Source organism: Bicyclus anynana, chromosome 12 (assembly GCF_947172395.1).
Source record: "Bicyclus anynana chromosome 12, ilBicAnyn1.1, whole genome shotgun sequence".
NCBI lineage: Eukaryota > Metazoa > Arthropoda > Insecta > Lepidoptera > Nymphalidae > Bicyclus > Bicyclus anynana.
The window spans coordinates 6983598-7005815 of record NC_069094.1 but is presented as its reverse complement, the minus strand read 5'-3'; the positions used below and the strand labels follow the sequence as shown (position 1 = coordinate 7005815).

General features: G+C 34.4%; 1 protein-coding gene across 6 annotated transcripts in view; it reads left to right on the top strand.

Annotated features, from left to right (window-relative positions):
- The first annotated feature begins 331 nt into the window (after positions 1-331).
- The window catches only part of LOC112055865 (uncharacterized), a 156395-nt gene continuing 134508 nt past the window's right edge, over positions 332-22218 (top strand). For 4 of the 6 annotated variants that reach the window (XM_052884870.1, XM_052884869.1, XM_052884867.1 and 1 more), the window contains exon 1: positions 332-850. In XM_052884870.1, coding sequence (XP_052740830.1) covers positions 401-850 — 450 coding nt within the window. In that variant the 5' untranslated portion in view covers positions 332-400. The remainder of the gene's footprint in view (positions 851-22218) is intronic. The other 2 variants (XM_052884873.1, XM_052884872.1) reach the window with 1 other exon arrangement.

Below are 22218 nucleotides of genomic sequence, written 5' to 3'. Positions count from 1 at the left end.
ATAGTGTTAATAAAAAGCTTATCCGACGAATAAAATATTTATTACTGAGGTTAGATAGGTAGTTATAAACATGTTAATCATGATCTGGCAACCACCCGCTGGCTTTGTTATTATCTTTCGCAGGTACGTAGATAAATCATTGGACTTTAGACATTTGAAATCACTATAAATAAATAATAGCATTGATTGTTTTTAAGGTATAAAAGTATGTATATGTATCTACTTTGATGTGAAATGTACAAAATGTCAGAAAGCAAAAGCACGTAGTTTTTAGGGACGGCAGCCGTGGCTCGTGAAGGGTGGAGGGAGAGGAGGGGTAAAGGGGAGCGTGGTCGCCAGTTTCTCGCCGACGACCGCGCCGCGAGCACGCCTTGTGATGCGCCCCGCGTTTTGACGCGACATGGCCACTTCGACAACCGGCAACATCGTAATCGAGTGGTTGCGATCGCTCCACCTGGGCCAATATTCAGAGAGCTTTATTGATAACGGCTACGACGACCTAGAAATATGCAAACAGGTCGCCGAGCCCGATCTGGACGCCATAGGTGTTCTCAATCCTACACATCGTCAGCGGCTGCTGCATTCTGTGAGAATTCTGAGAGAGGAGGGTGCAGCAGCAGTGTACTTCACTTTGGAGGAAGCAGCTGCCGCTCGAGACTCTTACCGATGTGAAGAGGAGACACGCAAAGAACAGGCCACCGTCTCAATAGAAACGGCGAAGTATGCTGATGAATACGAAGAGGGCAAGGCTGAACTGGTGAAAATACCGCGAATACAACTGAAGCGTTTGCTGCGTGAACGTCTCGCTCAGGATGGGATCCGGTTGAGCCTGCAACCATATTCAACTACGGTCAGTGTTCATTATAAGTGACAATGGCATTGCTTCTACCGGTTCCTACTCGTGGTTTGGTGACAGTGAGCAAAAACTTTGAAATTTTATGAAAGTGCATCAAGTGGGATAGAAATAAGTTTTACAAAGAAGCGAGGCAACCGCGTAGAGGCATTGCCCGCGTCTTGTTATTTCTTTTGATCGGCCTGTGTGTGGCACGACGTCTTGGCCGCTCCGGGCGGATCGCTTGGACGGACGTGTTGCTATAAAGTTTCTTGCGTGCGTGATTTCCCTGGAGATGAGAAGTTTGCGCGCCTTCCCTGTCGTGAGAAGATTGTAATCGCGTGCCTCGCAGCTCTAAATTGGGTTTTACGATAAATCGTATAGCCTGCTTCAGTATCCTTCGGCAAAAATAATTAGCAAGGTTCTCGGAAATGTAATCCTTAACAATACGTAACTGAAAGGGTTGTATTGTTCAATTTTATATTCCATCTACTTTACGTAGGTAGTTTGTTTAAAAACATTATCTATTTAATAAACATCTCTATTTAAATTACTATTTTAATTTATGTAGGTATCTGCTATATTAATATCTACGTTAAGTATATTAATTAATTGATTAATCTTAAGAAACAAATTATTTTGTTTGTAATTTTACATTCCTACGTCGAAAATAAAAATAACTTCTAACTTATAAGCTATCCGAAATATAAGAAGTCTAAATCTTATTCTAAGAAATCAATTTACAATCTCGAGTTAAAAATACTTACTTTTTGTGAAAGAGTTCCCCATTTTATTTTTACTATTTAAAAATGTGGAGGAAATTTTAGAAGAAACAGTTCTTTTTACTTTGTGGAATACCTTCAGAGCTTTATCTCAAAGATAATCCAGGTAGCAGGGATTTCAGAGGGCACAAGTATTTTGATCTGGCACGCCCTTTGCGTGACTGAATCCAATATTTGGCTGCCATACTCATTAAATTCTTGAAACCTTATCATTTCATAACCTTATCAACTTACGTATACATGAAATCAACCAACAAGCCACGTGCCTTACGATATTCACTTATCAGAAGACATGACACATAGCTGGTATCAAAAAATATCTCACTGTGCAAAGAAAGTCACTCAAACATCGACGAGTCGAAACTAATACGGTAATGTAGGTATCGACCATGAAAAAGATGAAAACTTAGGATAAAGGCACTTATTTTACCAATCAAATAACGAAATAAGTTCAATTTACGATAAATTAAAAAAAAACGGGTGCATAATTTCTTTCTATGCGAAAAGGTGTAAAAATGGTGTACCTACTTAACTAAGTAGGTACACCATTTTTACAGTTAGCTGTAATTGCTTTTTATGTAGCACGCGAACATTCGAGCAATCTTCCGTGTAGGTGGAAGGGTACCTCTTACCTACATTCTTTTACTGGCCACCTTTTGTTTTCAATATTAATAATAATGATTGTGGTAACGAATACTTGGTAATAGCGTTTCCAAGCCTTAGTGAACACATTGTAGATTACAAGTAGGTGCAAGCAACATTTTGAAAGGAAAATAAATATGATACGGTCAGCATGATTTACTGGCAAAGTAAAGGATGCCCATATTTTATGGTCTTATAGAAACTGAAGTTATGCAGGAAATATATCACAGCGCACTGTCTTATACTTAATGCAAACGAGATAGATACACACGTCTAGATTTCTTGCCATTAGTTTTAATGTTTATAACTAAAGCCGCTCACGACGATTCATTGCTAAAAGCATTTTATCGAAACATTATTTGCGATTCATTAAAAATGTTGATAGTGGGTTCTGATATTGCATTTTAATTGGTTTGTTATTGAATTGGAACAGCATCTCCATTTTCAATTATAAATGTTTTATCATATAGGTACTATATCAAATCGTAAAGCGATGACTCTCCGTAATTACCTGTGATGATTTTTTACCGGTTTCGAGCTTCTCGTTCAAACCTGTTCGAGGCTGAGCTTAAGGTTGAACACACAAGACGTGTAGTACCAACGATCTCAATAACACTTAAATATTTTATGTTATACATAGTCCTTTCGATTTGGAGATATAAAATCATGGAAATAGTAATCCTATACAACATTGGTGTTAACCCTTGAAGCAAGTCACGATGACTTCAATCTTTTTTCAACTTAATTTTTATTTTCTTCTAAGGTTAAACACCTTTCACATCAAACGTTCAATCTTATTATTGTGAAAATAAACCAAATCCTCAACTATAAAAAATAATAAATTTAATAAACGAATCGAAGAAAATACATATTCTTACTTGCCGTTGTTACATACGACTAAATAAATACCAATTCTTATTTTTATAATCTTACTATCAATTAATAGTTTAAAAATTTTAAGTTTGTCTGATTGTATGCTATCATTATTAAAGTGTCCAAAAAGGTCGTTTCCCTTTTCATGTAATTTAAAAATTAACACATTGCAACTTTCTTTTTAATCACTAGATCTCAACATTTCAACTTTATCAACTTGTATCTACCTGAGTGCGTTTCCTGTAACCGTTCACACCTAACAAAAGCAGTTTTTACTACATCCCATTCATGTTGGCCGCCGGAACCTTCGCTACAAAAGCTACTGACAAATTTTATAGATATCAATGTCAAAGCCCCGACTATTAGGCCAATATTTATGTACTGTTGACGCACATTTTATTCAGCATCTGTTCCTGTTATTGGAAAGTCATTTTGTAATTGCAGCTTGGCAATAAATTTTTATGAAACATTCGTGGCTACGCTTATTCGCTTAAGTTTTGTGTTTTGTTTGACGGTGCCGTCGTAATTGTTTCTATTGAAGTTCATATTTTTCTAAAATAAAAAAAATATGAATGTTTTCTGCTTTTTAAGACGATCTTTTATATGATCCAATAGTCTGAACTATCTTGGTATCAAGCTGAATAGTTATGTGACTGTATTGGTCTTTATTTTATCTTCTTACCTGATAAGTGTTTACCCTTCATTATTTTAATGTAATGTTTATTTAAATGTAGAAATTAAAATTACTACTTAATTAATTAGTTTTATGTACTTTGAGAATTTTTATTACATTCTTATATCTGAAAGGAAATTGATACTTGGCGTGTATAAAATATTTGCTATACCAATTATGATCTATCATTTCCTGCGCTGCTAATTCTATAATAGAGGGGTGTATGGATGTTTCGGATTATATCCACGTTCACACCCCTTAATGGATCGGGTTTCTATGCAACTATAACCTACAGATTTTTTGCTTCAGTAAAATGACTAATATACATAGCAGCAATTTAATCTTTGTCACTTAAACTAATACAATTCACCTTACATTCTGTTTATTGAAATAAATTTAATAGTTTAGGCTATAATAATAATTGGAGATATTTTCAGTACGTTCAAAACTTTGTTTGCAAACTTTCTTTGTAAACTCATTAAAGCCACATAACACCCAAACTGAACCACCTCATCTCTTGATAGCTTTGGAGAGAGAAAAACTGGTAATATAATATTACTAAGTGATGAGGAAATATTTATAGAACTCCAAGATATTCTAGAAATTATTACTCACCCGAGAATGTTGTTTGATCCTCCTATGGTGGACCGATTGAATATCAAGCTGGTTCATAGGAGCCGCTGGGCGGCTCAAGGCCGTGGCTTTTCAAGTCCTTGCAAGAGGCCTAAGTTTAGGCTGGTGGAGGGCTTCCGCTGTGGCTACTTACCACTCTACCGGCAAAGATGTACTGCTAAGCGATATAGCGATCCAGTACGACGTCGGGTAGAAACCTAAAGAAGTGTGGATTTTTATGCTCCTGCTAACAAATTAGCCTGCGTCCATCTTAGATTGCATCATCACTTACCATCAGGTGACATTGCAGTCAAGGTCTAAGTTTAAAAAAATAAAAAAAAGTCCAGCTGTCCATCGGATTGATGATGGTAAAACACACGCACAAAATCACTTTGATGAGCGCAGGATAATAAAAATTTATACTAATATTATAAAGCTGAAGAGTTTGTTTGTTTGATTGAACGCGCTAATCTCAGGAACTACTGGTCCGATTTGAAAAATTCTTTCAGGGTTAGATAGCCCATTTATCGAGAAAGGCTATAGGCTATATTTTATCCCGGTATTCCTACGAGAACGGGAACCACGCGGGTGAAACCGCGTGGCGTCTGCTAGTGGATGATAAATTATCACAATAGTAAATAAATCAACCGACATGTTAGTATTGAGGTTCAATATATAATAAAACCGTAAGGTTAATTAATATATTGGGTTCAACGTATTTGTGAGTTGTTTAATTTTACTCATGAATTGCTGCACGCAAACAAGGCGACGCTAATAATTGTTTTAAGGCTGCAAAACGCCCGGAATTCACTGGGTTTTACTTTTAATACCCTTTGGAAACAACAAGCGGACTCTTTCCACAAAATTATAGTGCTTTTACTTTTATATCTGCCTGGTGACCCGCTGTGGGTTTGTACTATTGCAAAATTTGCACTCCAATTTATCACAAAATATTGTAAGCCGCGTAAAAGAAAACAATTTCGTTTCAAATTCCGGCCGCTCAGAGATTGCGTTTCTCGGCGATATCGACGTCAAACTAAGTAATTGTTAACTAATATTTTTGTCAAACGCACTGTTTGTAAGGGATTTGTTATATTGACGTCATGAAACGGTTGTAAAATAGCCGACAGGCGTTTTGGGTCGTATTTTCAAAAACATTAAAAAACTAAAATATTCATTTAATCACGTCCCAAAAATGGTAGGTATAAAAAAAGTAATTAGCTTTACTTTAGTCTAATTTGAGTAGGCGAGCTTAATCAGTGTTTAAAAATATTAGAAGTGTACAAGCAAATGACTAAATATGAGGCTTGCGTTTAAAAAGTATCCAGAACCTTACAGGTTTATTTATTGCTTTACCTGGACCGCTTAGTAACTAACTTGTGTGCGGAGTCACGAAGTGTTATTGACTTTGTTGGTATTCTAAGATCGCTTTGTATTTTATTTCGGTATTATAATTAAAAGAATAATGCGTGGAGAAAAGATTAATTTATATGCTCTTGCAAATTATCATTATTTTTTCCTGATAATTTCGTAAAAAGTCAACCGCAAAAGAACTTAAGCTTATATTTGACTTTCAAGCGAATTTTTTCATCTCAACTGGAAACAAAACTTGGTTGTTCTCATGGTATGAGCCGCTGGACTCCCCCGTTAATCAACCCAACTATCAATGAAACAAAAATCGGTTGTCTGTAAAGTCCGTTTGCTGACGACAGTTGAACGTGACAACATCATAAGAAAATACTGATGGAATGGTTGCATTTTTCAAAAGAAAATGTTCGTTTTTCTAAAATACAGTTTAATAATCTTGGAAACGACGCATGACGTAATTTTTTTCGAGTGTGCAGCCATTGAATTATAAGACGTTGTCACGTCAAAAAAATATCCTGTCCATTTTAATACATTATATTAAATCGCAAAAGTTTCAAGTCAATGGATAAATTAAATGATGAAAGAATGAAGAAAATAACGTATACATAATAGAAACACACATTATATAATATTAATATATATTTAGAAGAAGATTGATAGATGAATTTAATTTTGAATCACAAGTTAATATACATTCTCGCCATGAGGTGGAATTTGGAATTCCCTGAAGTAACTGGGTACAATTTAAAGTTTGTCAGGTGCAAGACGTTGGAATTTGCTCGACATGTTTAGATATTTGTTCAGGCCACACAGAGCAGACCAAAAGTCAGCTAACTTGCGAAGATTTACCTTTGTGCCCGTTGGGAATATTAGTATCGATTGAGAGGTTCAAGAGATTTTCAGTCAAGAAATTCTGTTGAGTGAAACTCTATAGACGGACTTCGATAAAAAATAATTTAAAGAAGTTTGAAATTCAGAAACTTTACAAGAATATTGAGATTTAAATGTATTAAAAAATGTATTAGCATTTATTTGCTGGCAAGAAGACAATAATCCTTACTTATTATGGTAATAGGTAGCAATTAACAATTTCAATGAAACGGAATCTTTTTTGCAAGGTAAAGTCTACATATTCGCTTTTCCGTAAAAATAAAACTAAAGTATGATTTTCACGATATAAATATATCTTCTTAAATAATTTGTTTATACTCTTGTGCTTGTACTAAATTAGCAAAACGAAAGATAAAATCTTGAAGAATACTGTAAGATTTTCTTAACTTTCTACCGAAAATGTTTCTTAAAATATGAAAATATACCTTCGCTGTTGATAATAATTATTTATATAATATATATAATATAAGTTATAATTTAAATATTTATTTAAATTATAACTTGGTATCCCAATTTACTTCGTATAAAAAGGTATCCATTACTCAGAATGTGGCAGTTATTATAATTTTATCTTTGTTTTCCAAAATGTGTTACAGCTTTCTCTTATTTGAAAAGTACCTAAAGCTTTTTATTGTAACTTTTTTCAGCGCTCATTCTCAATTTCAGCTTACATTCTAAAGTCAAGTATAGTTTTTGTTATTGTTATTAAGTACATTAATTTTGTAATACTTAAAATTTTAAAATAATTAGTAACCCCCTACCTTCCATTATTGCTTTATGGTTTTTGCGTTGTTTTTTTTACAATTTTAGACGCTCGGGATTTATTTTGAGAATTTTCAACGTTCAAGGATTTTCCAAAAACTAGTAAAACTATGCTGTACTCATGTCGCTTTTGTTCTTAGACATTGCCATTTATTTATGACAATTAACGATATAAATACAATTGTAGAATATTCTAATTAGAAACGTCCTTTACCTAGCTATTTGTTTATTGGATGAAAAGTGTTTCAAAAATCAAATTTAGTATGAAAAGGAAAAATATATTGCGAATAGGCTGCCTAAAAAACTCTATCATTCTAAACTATTATTATTAATAATAACAGTTAATAGTGGTTAATATTTGGCATCAACGAGCCGTGATAGCCCAGTGGATATAACCTTTGCCTCCGATTCCGGAGGATGTGCGTTCGATTCCGGTCCGGGGCATGCAGCTCCAACTTTTCAGTTGTGTGCATTTTAATAAATTAAACATCACGGGTCTGTAACGGTGAAGGAAAAACATCGTGAGGATACGTGCACACCAGAAAATTTTCTTAATTCTCTGCGTGTGTGAGGTCTGCCAATCCGCATTAGGCCAGCGTGGTGGACTATTGGCCCCCTCTCATTCTGAGAGGAGACTCGAACTCAACAGTGAACCGAATATGGGTTGAGAATGATGTTGATGATTTGGCATCAAATGTGAACATGCAATTTCAATAACAACGTTTTTTGTACCTGCCATAACAGTTTTTGAACAATTTTAAACCAAATCGTTCTGCCAAAATTAAAAAAGTAATATAAAACTGTGCGGAGGTCACGCCATAAATTGGCAACGTATTGAAATTAATAAACTGGAAGTTTTCAATTTGCCTAACAATTTTTCACACTTCATGTTAGCTTTAACATTGTACCCGGGATGCGTTCAAACATTAAACTGCGACTACCATCAAATAATATATTACATAAAGTGCCGTTTAAGCCGACATTCGCACTAGAGTTTTTAACGGACGTTAAAAAAGCGTTCAAATCTATACTAATATTATAAAGCTGAACAGTTTATTTGTTTGATTATATCAGGAACTACTGGTCCGATTTGAAAAATTATTTCTGTGTTATATAGCCCATTTATCGAGAAAGGCTATAGGCTGTATATTATCCCTGTATTCCTACGGGAACGGCAACCACGCGGCGTCAGCTAGTGTAGTATGAAGTTAAATGAAGGTCTATTTCCAACGCCCAAAATTGAAAATGCAACACTGCTCGAAAAAAAGCGTCGTGTTTTAAAAACGCTGTCGTGTGAACACGAACTTAGAATTGCATTCGTTGTGTTTGAACGCTTTTTTAACGTCCGTTAAAAAACTCTCGTGCGAATGGGGGCTAACTCTATCATTCATAAATATTTGCAAAGCGTTTCGACATTGAAATATATTTTTTGATTGAAAGTTGTGATTGATTGAAAGATTTATTTTCGACCAGCCCTTTTTATGAACGTAGAATTGGAATGTATTTGCTATTTATTATGTGATTGTATATAATGCATGTGTATGATGCTTTAGCTGCTAAAACTTTGAATTTGAGTAGCATTAAAATGTTTGTTGACGAAAATTTCAATATACTTAATATCAAAACTATAAGTAATTATCAATATCACCAACAATATCAAAAATTCATTAAAAATATTTATTTCAAGACTGAACACTTTAAAAAATCTTACCTGACAATACTCAATATAAGGGCTTGTGAGTCTACGATGAGAATTTCAGTCACTTTTCACTGCCACGTCACGTCTTTCGTCTGGGGCCAGCCGCATACACTCATTTTCCGTATTCGATTTCCGAATCTGTTTTCCGTGTTCGGAAAACCAAATAAATATATGAAATCAAAATACATTAAAAAATACGAGTCCTTGCGACATTCCGAATGAAGAAACGTCTGCGGTTGTCTCACGGAATTCCAAATTGTAATTACGCATTAGGAAAACTAATATGAAAAGCGAGTGTATGCCTCTAATACTTACTTGTTTATTTCAATATTTTACCAAATCGATAACATTTCATACATTGTATAATGCGACTCGCAAATCGTGCACTTCGTAAATATCTAATAATGGTATCGAATGTATCGAATATCGGAACATTAATGTCGTACGTTAAAAATATTTCTATTCCGTTTAATGATTTCTTTTATAATATTTATTCATTTAGCTTTTTTATGCGAAGTATTTACATTTTTTGAAATTCCGCTAATATGTTTCGTTAAAACATGATTGGTAATAACATAAGCCACTCTCAGAGGCTTAAAATCATAAATAATAATGACATTATAAATGTGAAAGTGAGTTTTTTGTTTTATAACTACCTATATCCGGCCTAACAAAAACGATCTCAACGAAATTTATTAATGAGATAGTTTGCATCGGAGACGAATATAATGAAGTTATCAAGAGTCTACTATTTTTCAGTTGTCAAATAGATAAACTAGGGAATAAATCTAAATGTATACATACTTACTTACGATACTTCTGTATTTTTTTATTTGTAGAGCTTTGCAGTTTCGACAAATAGTAAGCAAAGATGCAGCGTTTTAGATTACGGTGTAACAGCTTACCTAGAAGGTTATTTACTCTTCAAGATAGTCCACATTGTAGGTAATAAGGAAAACAGATGCTGGAAGACCATTCCTTACTTCGTATTGCCAATGTAGATCAAAGAATTATGGTCTCAAATCGTATCAAGTTTTATTTGAATTCATTTAAGTAGTAGTTTTGGTGTGTTGCACGGTCAACAAAAAGTACGGACCGATAGACAGACAAACAGAAAGACACAAAATACAAAAAATATATAAACAGCATCTATTAATTATATCATGCCCTCCAACTAAAATTTTCATAATATACTTATTCATTATACAGAATTTAACCCATTTTATTATAAGTATAGATTTACAAAAGATAGTAACAATTGGCTAAAATAGTTCAGTAGCTTCAATATAAATCGATTTAAATTACCCACAACTTCATTATCGTGGAGCAATCACTGGTTCTACCGCTAGCTTAGAATTTATGTTGTAATCACAGACATTATGTAGAACGAGGGCTTGCAATAGTCAGACATACTCTTAGCTCATAATCTGCTCTGTTTAGCTCAGTCTTAACTCCATAATTAGGTACGGTAGCTTTATTATGGAGTTTAGACAGTGTTGGCCTAACTAAAATCACTAACTTTAAAGTATGTTAGCTACCTACTATAATTAACATCAAATCAATAACAACCGCGTTTTTCGTATTCCGTAAAGCCCATTGTTAACAATAATCCTGGTCAATCATGGGCAGTCTGGCAACTGCCTACTCTATGATATCCACGAAGGATAAGTAGACACCGGATGACATTTTTCACTTATAATCTCAATTTCGATCAGTAAGTAAATAAATAGTCAGTACAAAATCACGTGACTTAAAAATTACTTAACAATAGCTATGTAGTCGGTAAATTTCGTATATGTCCACTTTCGTATACGTCAAAATTAGTAATTGGCCTGCAGATCCTCAATTATTCAAATATAAAAGGTATTTTTTTTTATATTCTCTACGGGATATCATGAGAAACCGTGTCTCCAGTATCCAGAACTTTGCTGCGTACAAAACTTTGCTAGAAACTCCTAAAGTTATACTTGGAAGGTTTAGGGTCTGGTCGCTTTAATCTGTAATACATTTATAAAACCACCACCTCACCACACCACATTAAATTCCATAATTAGCTACCATACTTAACATATTTTACTTACCATACCGTACTTACCATAGGCGGACACGCTTTCAGTAATCATAATGACGCAAGTCTGACTATCGCAGTCACTTTTTCCATAAAACAATAAAATCGGCGCTTGTTAGTTTGTACAAGCCAGGTTTAAATGTTTTGCACAAACCCAGTTGATAATTAAATCAATTTGTTTGTAAAAAGCCGTTAATACATATATTTAAATACAAATTTGTCTCGATTGTTTTACATACCGGCGCGCCGTTCGTATTATATTCGGTTGAAATTAATTCTGCCCAGTTTCACAATTGCCAAGTCCAATCCCGCAACTATTTTAAACATAGAATTTCAAATTGCTCCTCATTTGGTACTACATTAATTTCCGTTCAGTGATTGCAGCGACCTACTCCAATTTAGCATTTAAGCGCATCCAAATTACATTTCCGATCGTAATAAGCGACAAGCGAACTCGATTATTTTCATATTAACTCTACAGCGGGTATATTGATTCAGACCACTGGTAAAAAAAAACTGGCCCGTTGTAATGATAGGTTTCCGGTCAATAATGCAGTCTACCTGTTCTTTGTAAATGATTTCTTGGGATTCCGTGGATGTTATTACTGAGGCTTCGAATTGGTGCGAGAATATGTACAATTTATCTCACTGTTAGCATCTAAATTATCAATTTAGCTCCCATTTTAAGAAGATTCCGAGGTTTTCTTAAAATTCTATTACTTTGAATGTCTTTGTAACCGATTACATACGAGTATATGATATATATATAGATAATAGAAGAAGTAGGATTACCGCTATGCTATTATTTAAAGTTAATATCTAATAGCTCATAATAGAATCGCTATATTTTGGCAAATGCTTATTACCCATGCCTTAGATTAAGCGCTTCCCTAACCTAATCAAACCTAACCTAAGGAGTAAGGTAGCAGTTTTTAAAATTGACCGACAAGCTTGTCGTAAAGGCAATGAATCTACTAAAAGTTAAGTTAAGTAAACCATCTTCTTTATTCGTTAAATTACTATAATAAAATAAATATAACGTGGCGCATATTACATTGTACGTTTCTTAAACTTCCAATAATACTTATAAAACAACAATAAAATCATGGTTTTATTTTGTATATAAATTAAATATGAACATTAATCACACGATTCACGCTTCTAGACTTCAAGGGTTATTATGGTCAGGTATCGTATTCTAATATGAATGGGACAATAAAGTCCCACAGTTAATAGCCAGTGTGGGTCGGTCACGTACGTCCAGGCTGGTTTTTTATGTTTGTATCCATCAAGTGAGGCGCCTAAGGACCGCTGGCCTCACAGCGGGTGCTTTGTGTACTGGGCCTGTGACTTTTAATTTATAACTTACCTGCTTAACTAACTAAATTGTTTCCCATTTTGCTGTAAACTTTAAACCCTTCCACATTATTGGCAATACTTTAAAACTGGTAGAGTCGGCTGTTTATTTACTTACTTACGAAAAATATTACAAAGATTTTTTTATAATTTTTGAAAGAAGATTTAAAAAACGAAAACAATAATAACAAGAATTTTTTTGGATTAACTGTTTTATTAGTAATTTGTTTGCATGCGTGTGTGTGAATAATCTTTCGAATTACTGACTTTATTTTGATATATTATGATAACTATGATAGCTATGAATTGTTTCTTATGTTTAACTTTCACAGCATAACGTCATAATTTTGGTATTTAGTTATGGAATTTTTCCGCCGATATCGACAGTGTATTTATGTTGCACAAGAGGACTGATCTCACATATTTTGGCACCAAAACATGTGGGTTAACGAGCTTAGTTAACGAAGTCAGGATTTTTAGATAACGATTATTATGAAGTGACTAATAATGACCGGGATCAACGGCTTAACGCGCTCTTTGAGGACAAGAGAACGTGAACCATCACTTAATATATTTGGTATTCATTTACATAAAATTCTTGTTTTTTTTTCTCTACAAGTTAGCCTTTGACTACAATCTCGCCTGATGGTAAGCGATAAGGCAATCGAAGATAAAAGCGGGCTAACTTGTTAGTAGTAGGATGAAATCCACACACCTTTCGGTTTGTACACGACATCGTACCGGAACGCTAAATCGCTTGGCGGTACGTCTTTGTCGGGTGGTAATTAGCCACGGCCGAAGCCTCCCACGAGCCAGAAATATGTTTAAAATTACTTACCTTTTATTGCTCATCCAAAGCGATATACTATATTTACTAACCCAATAATAATATTGAAGGAGAGAAATTTAATAAACACACTGTAAATATGCGTATATGTGATAGCTACTCGTAGATAGTCGTACATCATCATCATTAACAACCCATATTCAGCTCACTGTTGAGCACGAGTCTCTTCTCAGAAGGGTTAGGCCTTAGTTCCCACGCTTAGTTACCACGCTGGCCAAATGCTGATTGGCAGACTTCACATACGCAGAGAATAAAAAAAATCTCTCGTATGCAGGTTTCCTCATGATGTTTTTCCTTCACCATTTGAAACACGTGATATTTAATTTCTTAAAATGCACACAACTGAAAAGTTAGGGGTTGAACCCACACCCTCCCCACCCTTGAGAGCCGTGATAGCCTAGTGGATATGACCTCTGCCTCCGATGTATAGATAGTAGGCTATAATGATTATTATTATTATATTCGCAACGATAGTTACATAAATAAGTAATTTTAAACCTTCAATCTTATCAGCGGTGAGTGTACTGTGGTCTTCATTTTAAGTGTCACCAATAAATCCGGTGAGTCAGGACGGAAAATATAGTCTTTTTTACAGCCGGGGACAAAATAACGGGAACAATGCATTCCGGCGTTGTTACGTTCGGTCAACAAAAAGCCTCAACACGGCTAAGGCTTTTTGTCGACAACCCCCGCTAAATTAAACAGGGAAGCTGATTTTGTTTTAGTTTCTATTTTTTATTTCGGACACCGCGAATGCCGGCTACGGTGAAATGAAAATAGGTGCAGATGCTTTTAGAAAAGTGGCTAACTGTGCTGTTTTAAACAAGATGCTACGTTTTTCACGGTTTAAACGACCGCGACGCGTACTCGTACGTGAGCTGAATTTCAGCTTTACACATTAACATTTATTTCAAAGTTTCAACTTTAAATGCAGGTACATTTGCAAGCGAGGGAAAAATTTTGGTGTTGCGAATAAGTTTTTTTGTATACTATGTCGTTTCGTTTTTTTTAAATATACAATAAAAAGTATAACTGATTAAATTACATAAACTCACCTAATCGAAACCACTCAAAGTACAGCAGTTTCCTTTTGTGGCAAAGAGATTCTTTGAGATTATTATTAAGTGACACGACAAACGTTGTATTGTTTCGTAACTTTCTGTTTTTTTTTTTTTTATGAAAATGCAATCACGATTGAGTAGCGACTGGAAAAAACACCTAATTGTAATAAACTGTAATTTAGTTAGGTAGGTAATTTAGGTAGGTAGGTAACTAAAATAGACGCCTTTTCTTCCTTATTTTTTCTTTTAAAAATAACAAATTAGTAACGTTGACAATCAGTATATTGTAAGTTATTAAAAACAAAAATATAAGACTTCATTTAAATATAACGTATAGACATATTAAGTAAAAAGATAGAAATCATGTTCAGAATAAAAAAAAGTATCTAAAAATGTTACTCTACGCGAACGAAGACGCGAAGAACCACGTTACTTGCAATAAGCCATCGATATCCTATTAAAAAGTGGATGCACAATCAGCGACCAAAAAACGTTCTCACTCAATGAGTGCCAAACACAACTTCTTGGCACTCAGTTCTAGTAGTCGCAGTTGCAAATTCAACCTTAAACTAAATACTTAAGGTTGAATTTGCTCTGAATTTGGGATTTTATTGAATATTGGACTATATTTATTGGCCTTTAGGTATTATTTTCTTGAATACTTTCAAAGCAAAATTGGCCAGTTTTTATTATAAGAGGTCAATGCAATAAGCGAATAAAAGTTTATACTTAACAAAAATTATTTTCCATTTGTCAAATGAAAAACAACCGGTCAATTTAATGTAAGAAGATACTAAATAATAGGTACTCCATCTAATGACGGAACAAAGCCATTAAGCCGAGTTTGGCCAGGCAATTGCACAAATCACTGGGCAAATACTAACGTTTACTAATGAACAGACGACACCGTAATGGTTTAACCACTCGTCCCGATGACCATCCGGCGATAGCAACGTCTTAAGTGTCCAATGTTGACCCTGTCGAAGGGTTCAATTAACATTCCACGCCGTGTACGATCGCTTCGGGACCGAACCAATCTGTCTGAAGCTCACTTAATTGTTTGCAGACATGATTTTACCGGAAAATTACAAGGGGCCAAGATTCCAGTTTTCCTGAGTACCATCAAGTTTAATATTGGCCGAATAAAACAATGTTACAACAAATTTCCATCGTGTTTCAAAAGGAAACTTCTTGATTGGTTAAAGGGAGAACGCTTCTTTCATTAGATTGTGAATGTTCAATGCTTTCGGAGTATTCAGGCTAACTAGGAAATTAGGTTTTCTGCTGAAATATCCTTCTGAAACTTGGTCGACATACGTGACACCTTTTTTCATCAGAGCAAAACTTTAAATAAAGGTATACGGGACAAAGGATAATTTACAGTATATTTTTGGTGATACACAAACTCTATCTAATAAACTTGCCAGTGTCTTCGTCAACCTGAAATTCAGTTTTAAACTAATCCTATCCAATCAATGTATCCACTATTCGGGATAAAAAGCTTTTAAGTTGCTCCGTAACCTTTTTTAGTCAAGTCAAGTCATCCTTTGACTGCAATCTCACAGTAAGTGATGATGCAACCTAAGATAATAATAATAATATTACGTACCTCCTTTAACTTCCAGTTAAAGTCGGTTTAGTTGTTCGAAACATAAGCGCAGACAAACAGAAAGTTAGACAGGCAGACATACGGAAAAAGACAAGAATTAAAAAAAAACTTTTTGGTATCTTGGATTGGTATCATCTAAACAAGTATACGCACAAACACTGTTATCTTTCTTAGTTAGTTATCACAGTTTATGTATACATAATTATGTGTATTTATTTAGCTGTATAAAATAATTATACCAAATACATACCATCTAATTGTTCACCCAGAGGCAAGGTACCCAATACACTAGCGCTATTACCCCCTCGATAGCAAGGCTTAACCTTTGGGCCAAATAAGCGCCAGTTCTTGGGTCACCTGAAGCATAGACCAATTTGTCAGACATACCATTGAAAAATTTTTTAGTCTCTGTTGACCATGGGCTTAAAATCTCAAAGGCGAGCGCCGCAAATAGTCATCATTTACGACGCTTACAAAATTTGCTACATTATATTTAGCTAGTAATATATATTCAAACTTAAAAAAAAATAAAAAAAAGAATAATGCCTCTTTAATCTTTATACTGAAAGGCTAGAAGTAGAGTAATTTCCATCGATCTTGCAGTTTCTAACTAACAGAACTAACCTTAATATATCACTGTTGTTACGAACAAATGTGGTGGCCCGCAATCTCGTATTCAACCGTTATAATAAACTTTACTTACTTTTGTTACTATGCCTACCTGGTACCAGCCTGATACAATAATAAGTTCACTTTTAGTTTTAATCTACGAGTATACTTCGTTCTCAACCCATATTCGGCTCAATGCTGAGCTCAAGTCCTCTCAGAATGAGAGGGGTTAGGCCAATAGTCCACCACGTTGGCCCAATGCGGATTGGCAGACTTCACACACGCAGAGAATTAAGAAAATTCTTAGGTATGAAGGTTTCCATACGATGTTTTCCTTCACCGTTTGAGACACGTGATATTTAATTTCTTAAAATACACTACTGGAAAGTTGAAGGTGCATGCCCTGGGCCGAATATGAAGCCACACCCCCCGGCATCGCAGGCAGAGGTCATATCCACTGGGCTATCACTGACTCACACTCACGAGTATACTAAGATACTTATATTATAAACAGTTAAAGTTTCTGAGTTAGTGAGGTTGTAATCTCTGGATTTAATAAACCAATTTTAAAAATTGTTTACCAATAGAAAGCCACGTTATTTGTGAGTGATAAATATGATATGATGCGTGATTAAATTTTATGTCAGTATTGCCACGGAATCGGGAATTACTCAAGTGAAACCGCAGGGTCGGCAATATTACAAAGAGATTTTTGAGGTTTTAGGGAGTAATCTTTGTATCTACTGAACTGATTTTGAAAATTCTTTGACCACTATATAGCCACATTATTTATGAGTGTCATAGGCTATATTTTATCGTTATATTCTCTTAGGAACGAAATCTACTCGGTTAAAGCCATGGAGCGTCGGTCGGCTAATTGTTTTGTCATTACGTTTATCCTGGTTCAATATAAAATTATGGTGACTCTAGTATTAAATAACAGCAAAGCGTTAAACTAGTTGTTATGTCATTACGTTTATCCCAGTTCAATATAAAATTATGGTGACCCTAGTATTAAATAACAACAAAGCGTACCCTAACGGCGATAAAACTAGTTAATCAGTTGGGAGCACGCGGCTAGTTTAATGATATAATTAAAAACCCCCGGTAAAGAAGGGTATGTTTTCGGGTGAAGTACCTTCACGTGTTTCGCTTCAAGATACTCTAATATTCTATACTCTTATATATTATACTACATAGGTCAACGTACAGTAAGAGAATGATTTTACAAGCATTTCTTTTACTAAAAAGTAAATGCAAAAGGTCATTCATCACGAAATCTCGAAAACCGCTTGATGTATAAAGCTGAAATTTGAAAGGGAGATAGTTAGTAGGTAACCACTAAGAATGGATTTTCGCGATAAGGCCGGATTAAAGAGGTCGAAGGGCGGTCGAAGTCCCGGGCGTCCATATTATCTATTAATATTATAGATTCACAATTTTTCGTCAATTTCATCTAACTACTTGCTGATCCGAAAAGTTTCTAAACGTTTCATGATTCGGTTATTAGTTCAAAAAGGTTGTATTTCATAAAACACACACACTTCTTCTTGAGATTAAAACAAACAAACTTTTCAGCTTTATAATATTAGTACAGATTAAAAGTCATGATTATAGCTCTACATACAATATTTAGTCAACTTAACAGACTTGAAACTAAAACGGCAAAATAATAACATTTTATACTACTTCTCTGCTAGTGTATTTAGACTTTAGGAAATGGGACAGACATAGCTAAACAAGAAATTACGAGTATAATATAGTATAGAACGCCATTTTCTAAGGTGAAAGGTGGCTTTAGCGGCATGAAACTTATGTAATATGTGCTCTGTACGATGACGCCTTTCAAACAACTCCCGGTTTTAAGGTAACATTTTGCTACCTAGATAAAATAAACGGCTAAAGTTTAATGTGTTTGATTGTATTATAGAATGTGTGTTCGTAAACTTGTGTGTATAACTTTTGATAAGGCGTGGGTGAGGTGTCAGGTGTGGTTAAACTTGATATGTGAATATTAGCAAAGTCTGTAAAGTTCTTAACGTAAATTCTGATATTAAAATATTATTATGTTCTGATTTTCGATACTATAAACTTGGTAAAATGTTAAAAAGATAAATTTAAACAATGTATTAAAGGATGTTTAATTAATGACATAGAAAGTATTAATGACTTTAATATAATTATTTACTAAGATGTTAGTGAGAAGTTGGCTCTTGTCACCAAATTACACACACAAAAAAAAATTTAAAATATCAATAAATTTTGAAAAAATTGTGAGATTTTATTTGGAGAACGAAAGAGATAGCGAAAGCGATCTAGATATATTGAGAATCCATATTTTTAATAAGTCAAGTCTACATACAAACAGCCGTGATAGCCCAGTGGATATGACCTCTGCCTCCGTTTCCGGAAGATGTGGGTTCGAATCCGGTCCGGGACATGCACTTCCAACTTTTCAGTTGTGTGCATTTTAAGAAATTAAATATCACGTGTCTCAAACGGTGAAGGAAAACATCGTGAGGAAACCTGTATACTAGAGAATTTTCTTAATTCTCTGAGTGTGTGAAGTCTGCCAATCCGCATTGAGCCAGCGTGGTGGACAATAGTCAATAGGAATAACCCCTCTCATTCTGAGAGGAGACTCGAGCTCAGCAGGGAGCCGAATATGGGTTGATAACGACGATATACAAACATCTTATGTATAAACAGTCAGACTTATTAACGTTACAAAAAAAATATGGATCATTTACCTGAAATATGAATATGAATGAATTGGGAAAACATGAATTTCGAGTAATATTTTTCACAAGCATGCCCATTTTTGCATGAAATTTTGGTCCAATACGGATCTTTTCGGAGTTCCAACGTCCCATAATATTAGGGAAATCTAATTGTCTCTAGCTTCTGTATTTATTCAAGAAAACATTTAGGAACTAATTTAGCTGGCTCTAATTTAATCTACAATGCTGCAATAATTCTGAGGCCAACTTCAAACAAATTGTATTACCTCTTGGCCTGAATTGCGCTTGTACGTACTTTACTAGAATAAATTTACCCTTTAGTGCGAGCACGTGACCAATTGTGCACCAAGTTAAAATTCAAAGTTACTTTTTAAAAGTAATTAACGTAAATTGTTCAGAACACATGCTGGCCAGGTGAAGTAGCACCTGCTGCCATTTCGTCGCGAAATTTAATACGGAGAGCTAATTCTGAATCCTTTATTATAAAATAAAAATAAATTGCAACCCGAGAAGTTTTGCAACCGCGGGAGACAGATGAGCCACTTACTTCACAGTCTATTGAGCTTTCGGTATAAGGCTGTAGTACAAAGGTTATAAAAGAAAGCGCTCGGTACCAATCGATTCAACTATACAAAGTTAGGAACAATAATTGATATCATAAAAATTCTCCACTGAAAGAAGTAGAATTATTGCCAATAAAAATTTCAAATTATTTGAACAACATATTTCTAAAAGCTTTTTATTTAACTTCACATGTACTCGTAACTTTTGGAATTTTGCAAGCACTATTTCACCCACTTTCACTGAGGCTATTGGGTTGAAATTTAGCACATACTTTAGGGATTAGTGTCTAATGTCAATGCATGATGACTTGAAACCCATATGGCGGACGTTACATAATGGCGATTCCTATAATATGGGTACCAAATGATAGGGCTTGATAAACATTATAAGGAAATTCATCATTCTAAATCAAAAATGGCAGAATAAAGCTTTTTTTTTTTAATAATATTCATTCAGTAGACTTGAAAACATTGTAAGTGTGTAAAGTTATGCTAATAAACATTTGAAGTTACTTCGGACATACAGTTTCTTTGATCTCTGTGAATCATTTATACGCTACACACATTCATAATTCATAAACTTTGAATCATAGAGTGGATGCTCAACAGCGAGTTCTGAGAATGTGTTTAAAGGGTATATAACTGTAACCTTATTAATTAAACATCTTATGAATATTGTTTGCTGCTCATATTCACATATTCTCATAAATAGGTAATGAATGTTCTTTCGGTTGAAACATATGTACCTAAGTACTTTCTACTGTAAGTCTTCTTGTTTCTGTAAAAATCGAGTCATCATCATCATTATCATTAACAAGCCATATTCGGCTTGAGTTTCCTTTCAGAATGAATGGGTTTGGCAGACTTCACACAAGTAGAGAATTACGAAAATTCTCCAGGTATATGCAAATTTCCTCACGATTTTTATCATTCATCGTTTTAGACATGTAATATTTGATTGAGGTGAATGCCTCGGATCGGATTTGAATCTATGATCTGAATCGATGTTAGAGGTTATATACACTGGGCTATTACGGCTCACGGAGTAATAAATACAATTTTCAATATGTTGGAAGGGCATTTTGTTGTACAAACGAAACGGCAGTATGTCAGTGTTAGGGAAAAGAAAACTTTCATTTTTACGCCGTCTAACGGATTCAATATCGAAGCGGCTTGAATGAGTTCGAGGGTGGAAAATCGTTAATCATCCCTTTGTTGAATTTCTGTTACAGTCTAACTCGTTGCTCGCTTGTTTGGCCCGCCATTTTTCCTTTTGGACGAAAGTGGGGCCGCTTTAGTCTTGACGAATTGTTTTTATAGGAATCCTTATTGAGGGCTGACTAACATTCCAAGAAGATTCCTGATATAAAATTCATGTTCTTTAACTATGGTATTTTTTTTAAAGAAACTAGCGAGTTACATCTAAATAATGTGCAACATATTGTACATAAAGTAATTGTAGTAAATTCGGATAAATTGTCTAAGAGTATTTGCTCCAATGCTCTTAAAGGTTCTGCAATTACTATGAACACTAATTTTAGTAGGTTTCATTTTCTTAGTATTTCGTTTAACATTAACTTAAAACATTAGGTTATTTTAATAAAAAATAAGATAACAGACTTTTAAAAGACGTTCGTGTAAATAACGTGCGATAAAATAAATTATAGTCATAATAATTAGCTCACAAATAAGCCGGCGTACAGTTCAAAATGTTATCTGCATTCCCAATATTTACACAGCATTGTTGTACCAAAATCAGAGAAATACAAATACTTGAACATTGGTGTGGTTCATATTACAAGAGGAAGAGTGTGAAAATCTTGTACTATCGTGGATTATATTTTCCAGTTATTGCACAAGGTACATCGACATTGATTATTTTTTTTCTTTTTTTTATAAATATACTTAAACAATACACATCACTATCTAGCCCCAAAGTAAGCATACAGAGTATCTTGTGTTATGGGTGCTAAGAAAGTTGATATTATAATATTAATATACAATTATATACTACATATAAATACTTATATAATGTATAAATACACACAGACACTGGAAAACACTCATGCTCATCACACAAATATTTTCCAGTTGTGGGAATCGAACCCACGGCCGTGGATGCAGAAAGCAGGGTCACTACCCACTGCGTCACGCGGCCGATTTTACTAGGCCATTTGCCTTATTGCTGTCAATTTTATGTTAATGCTTTTATCCTCTATGTGGAGGACCC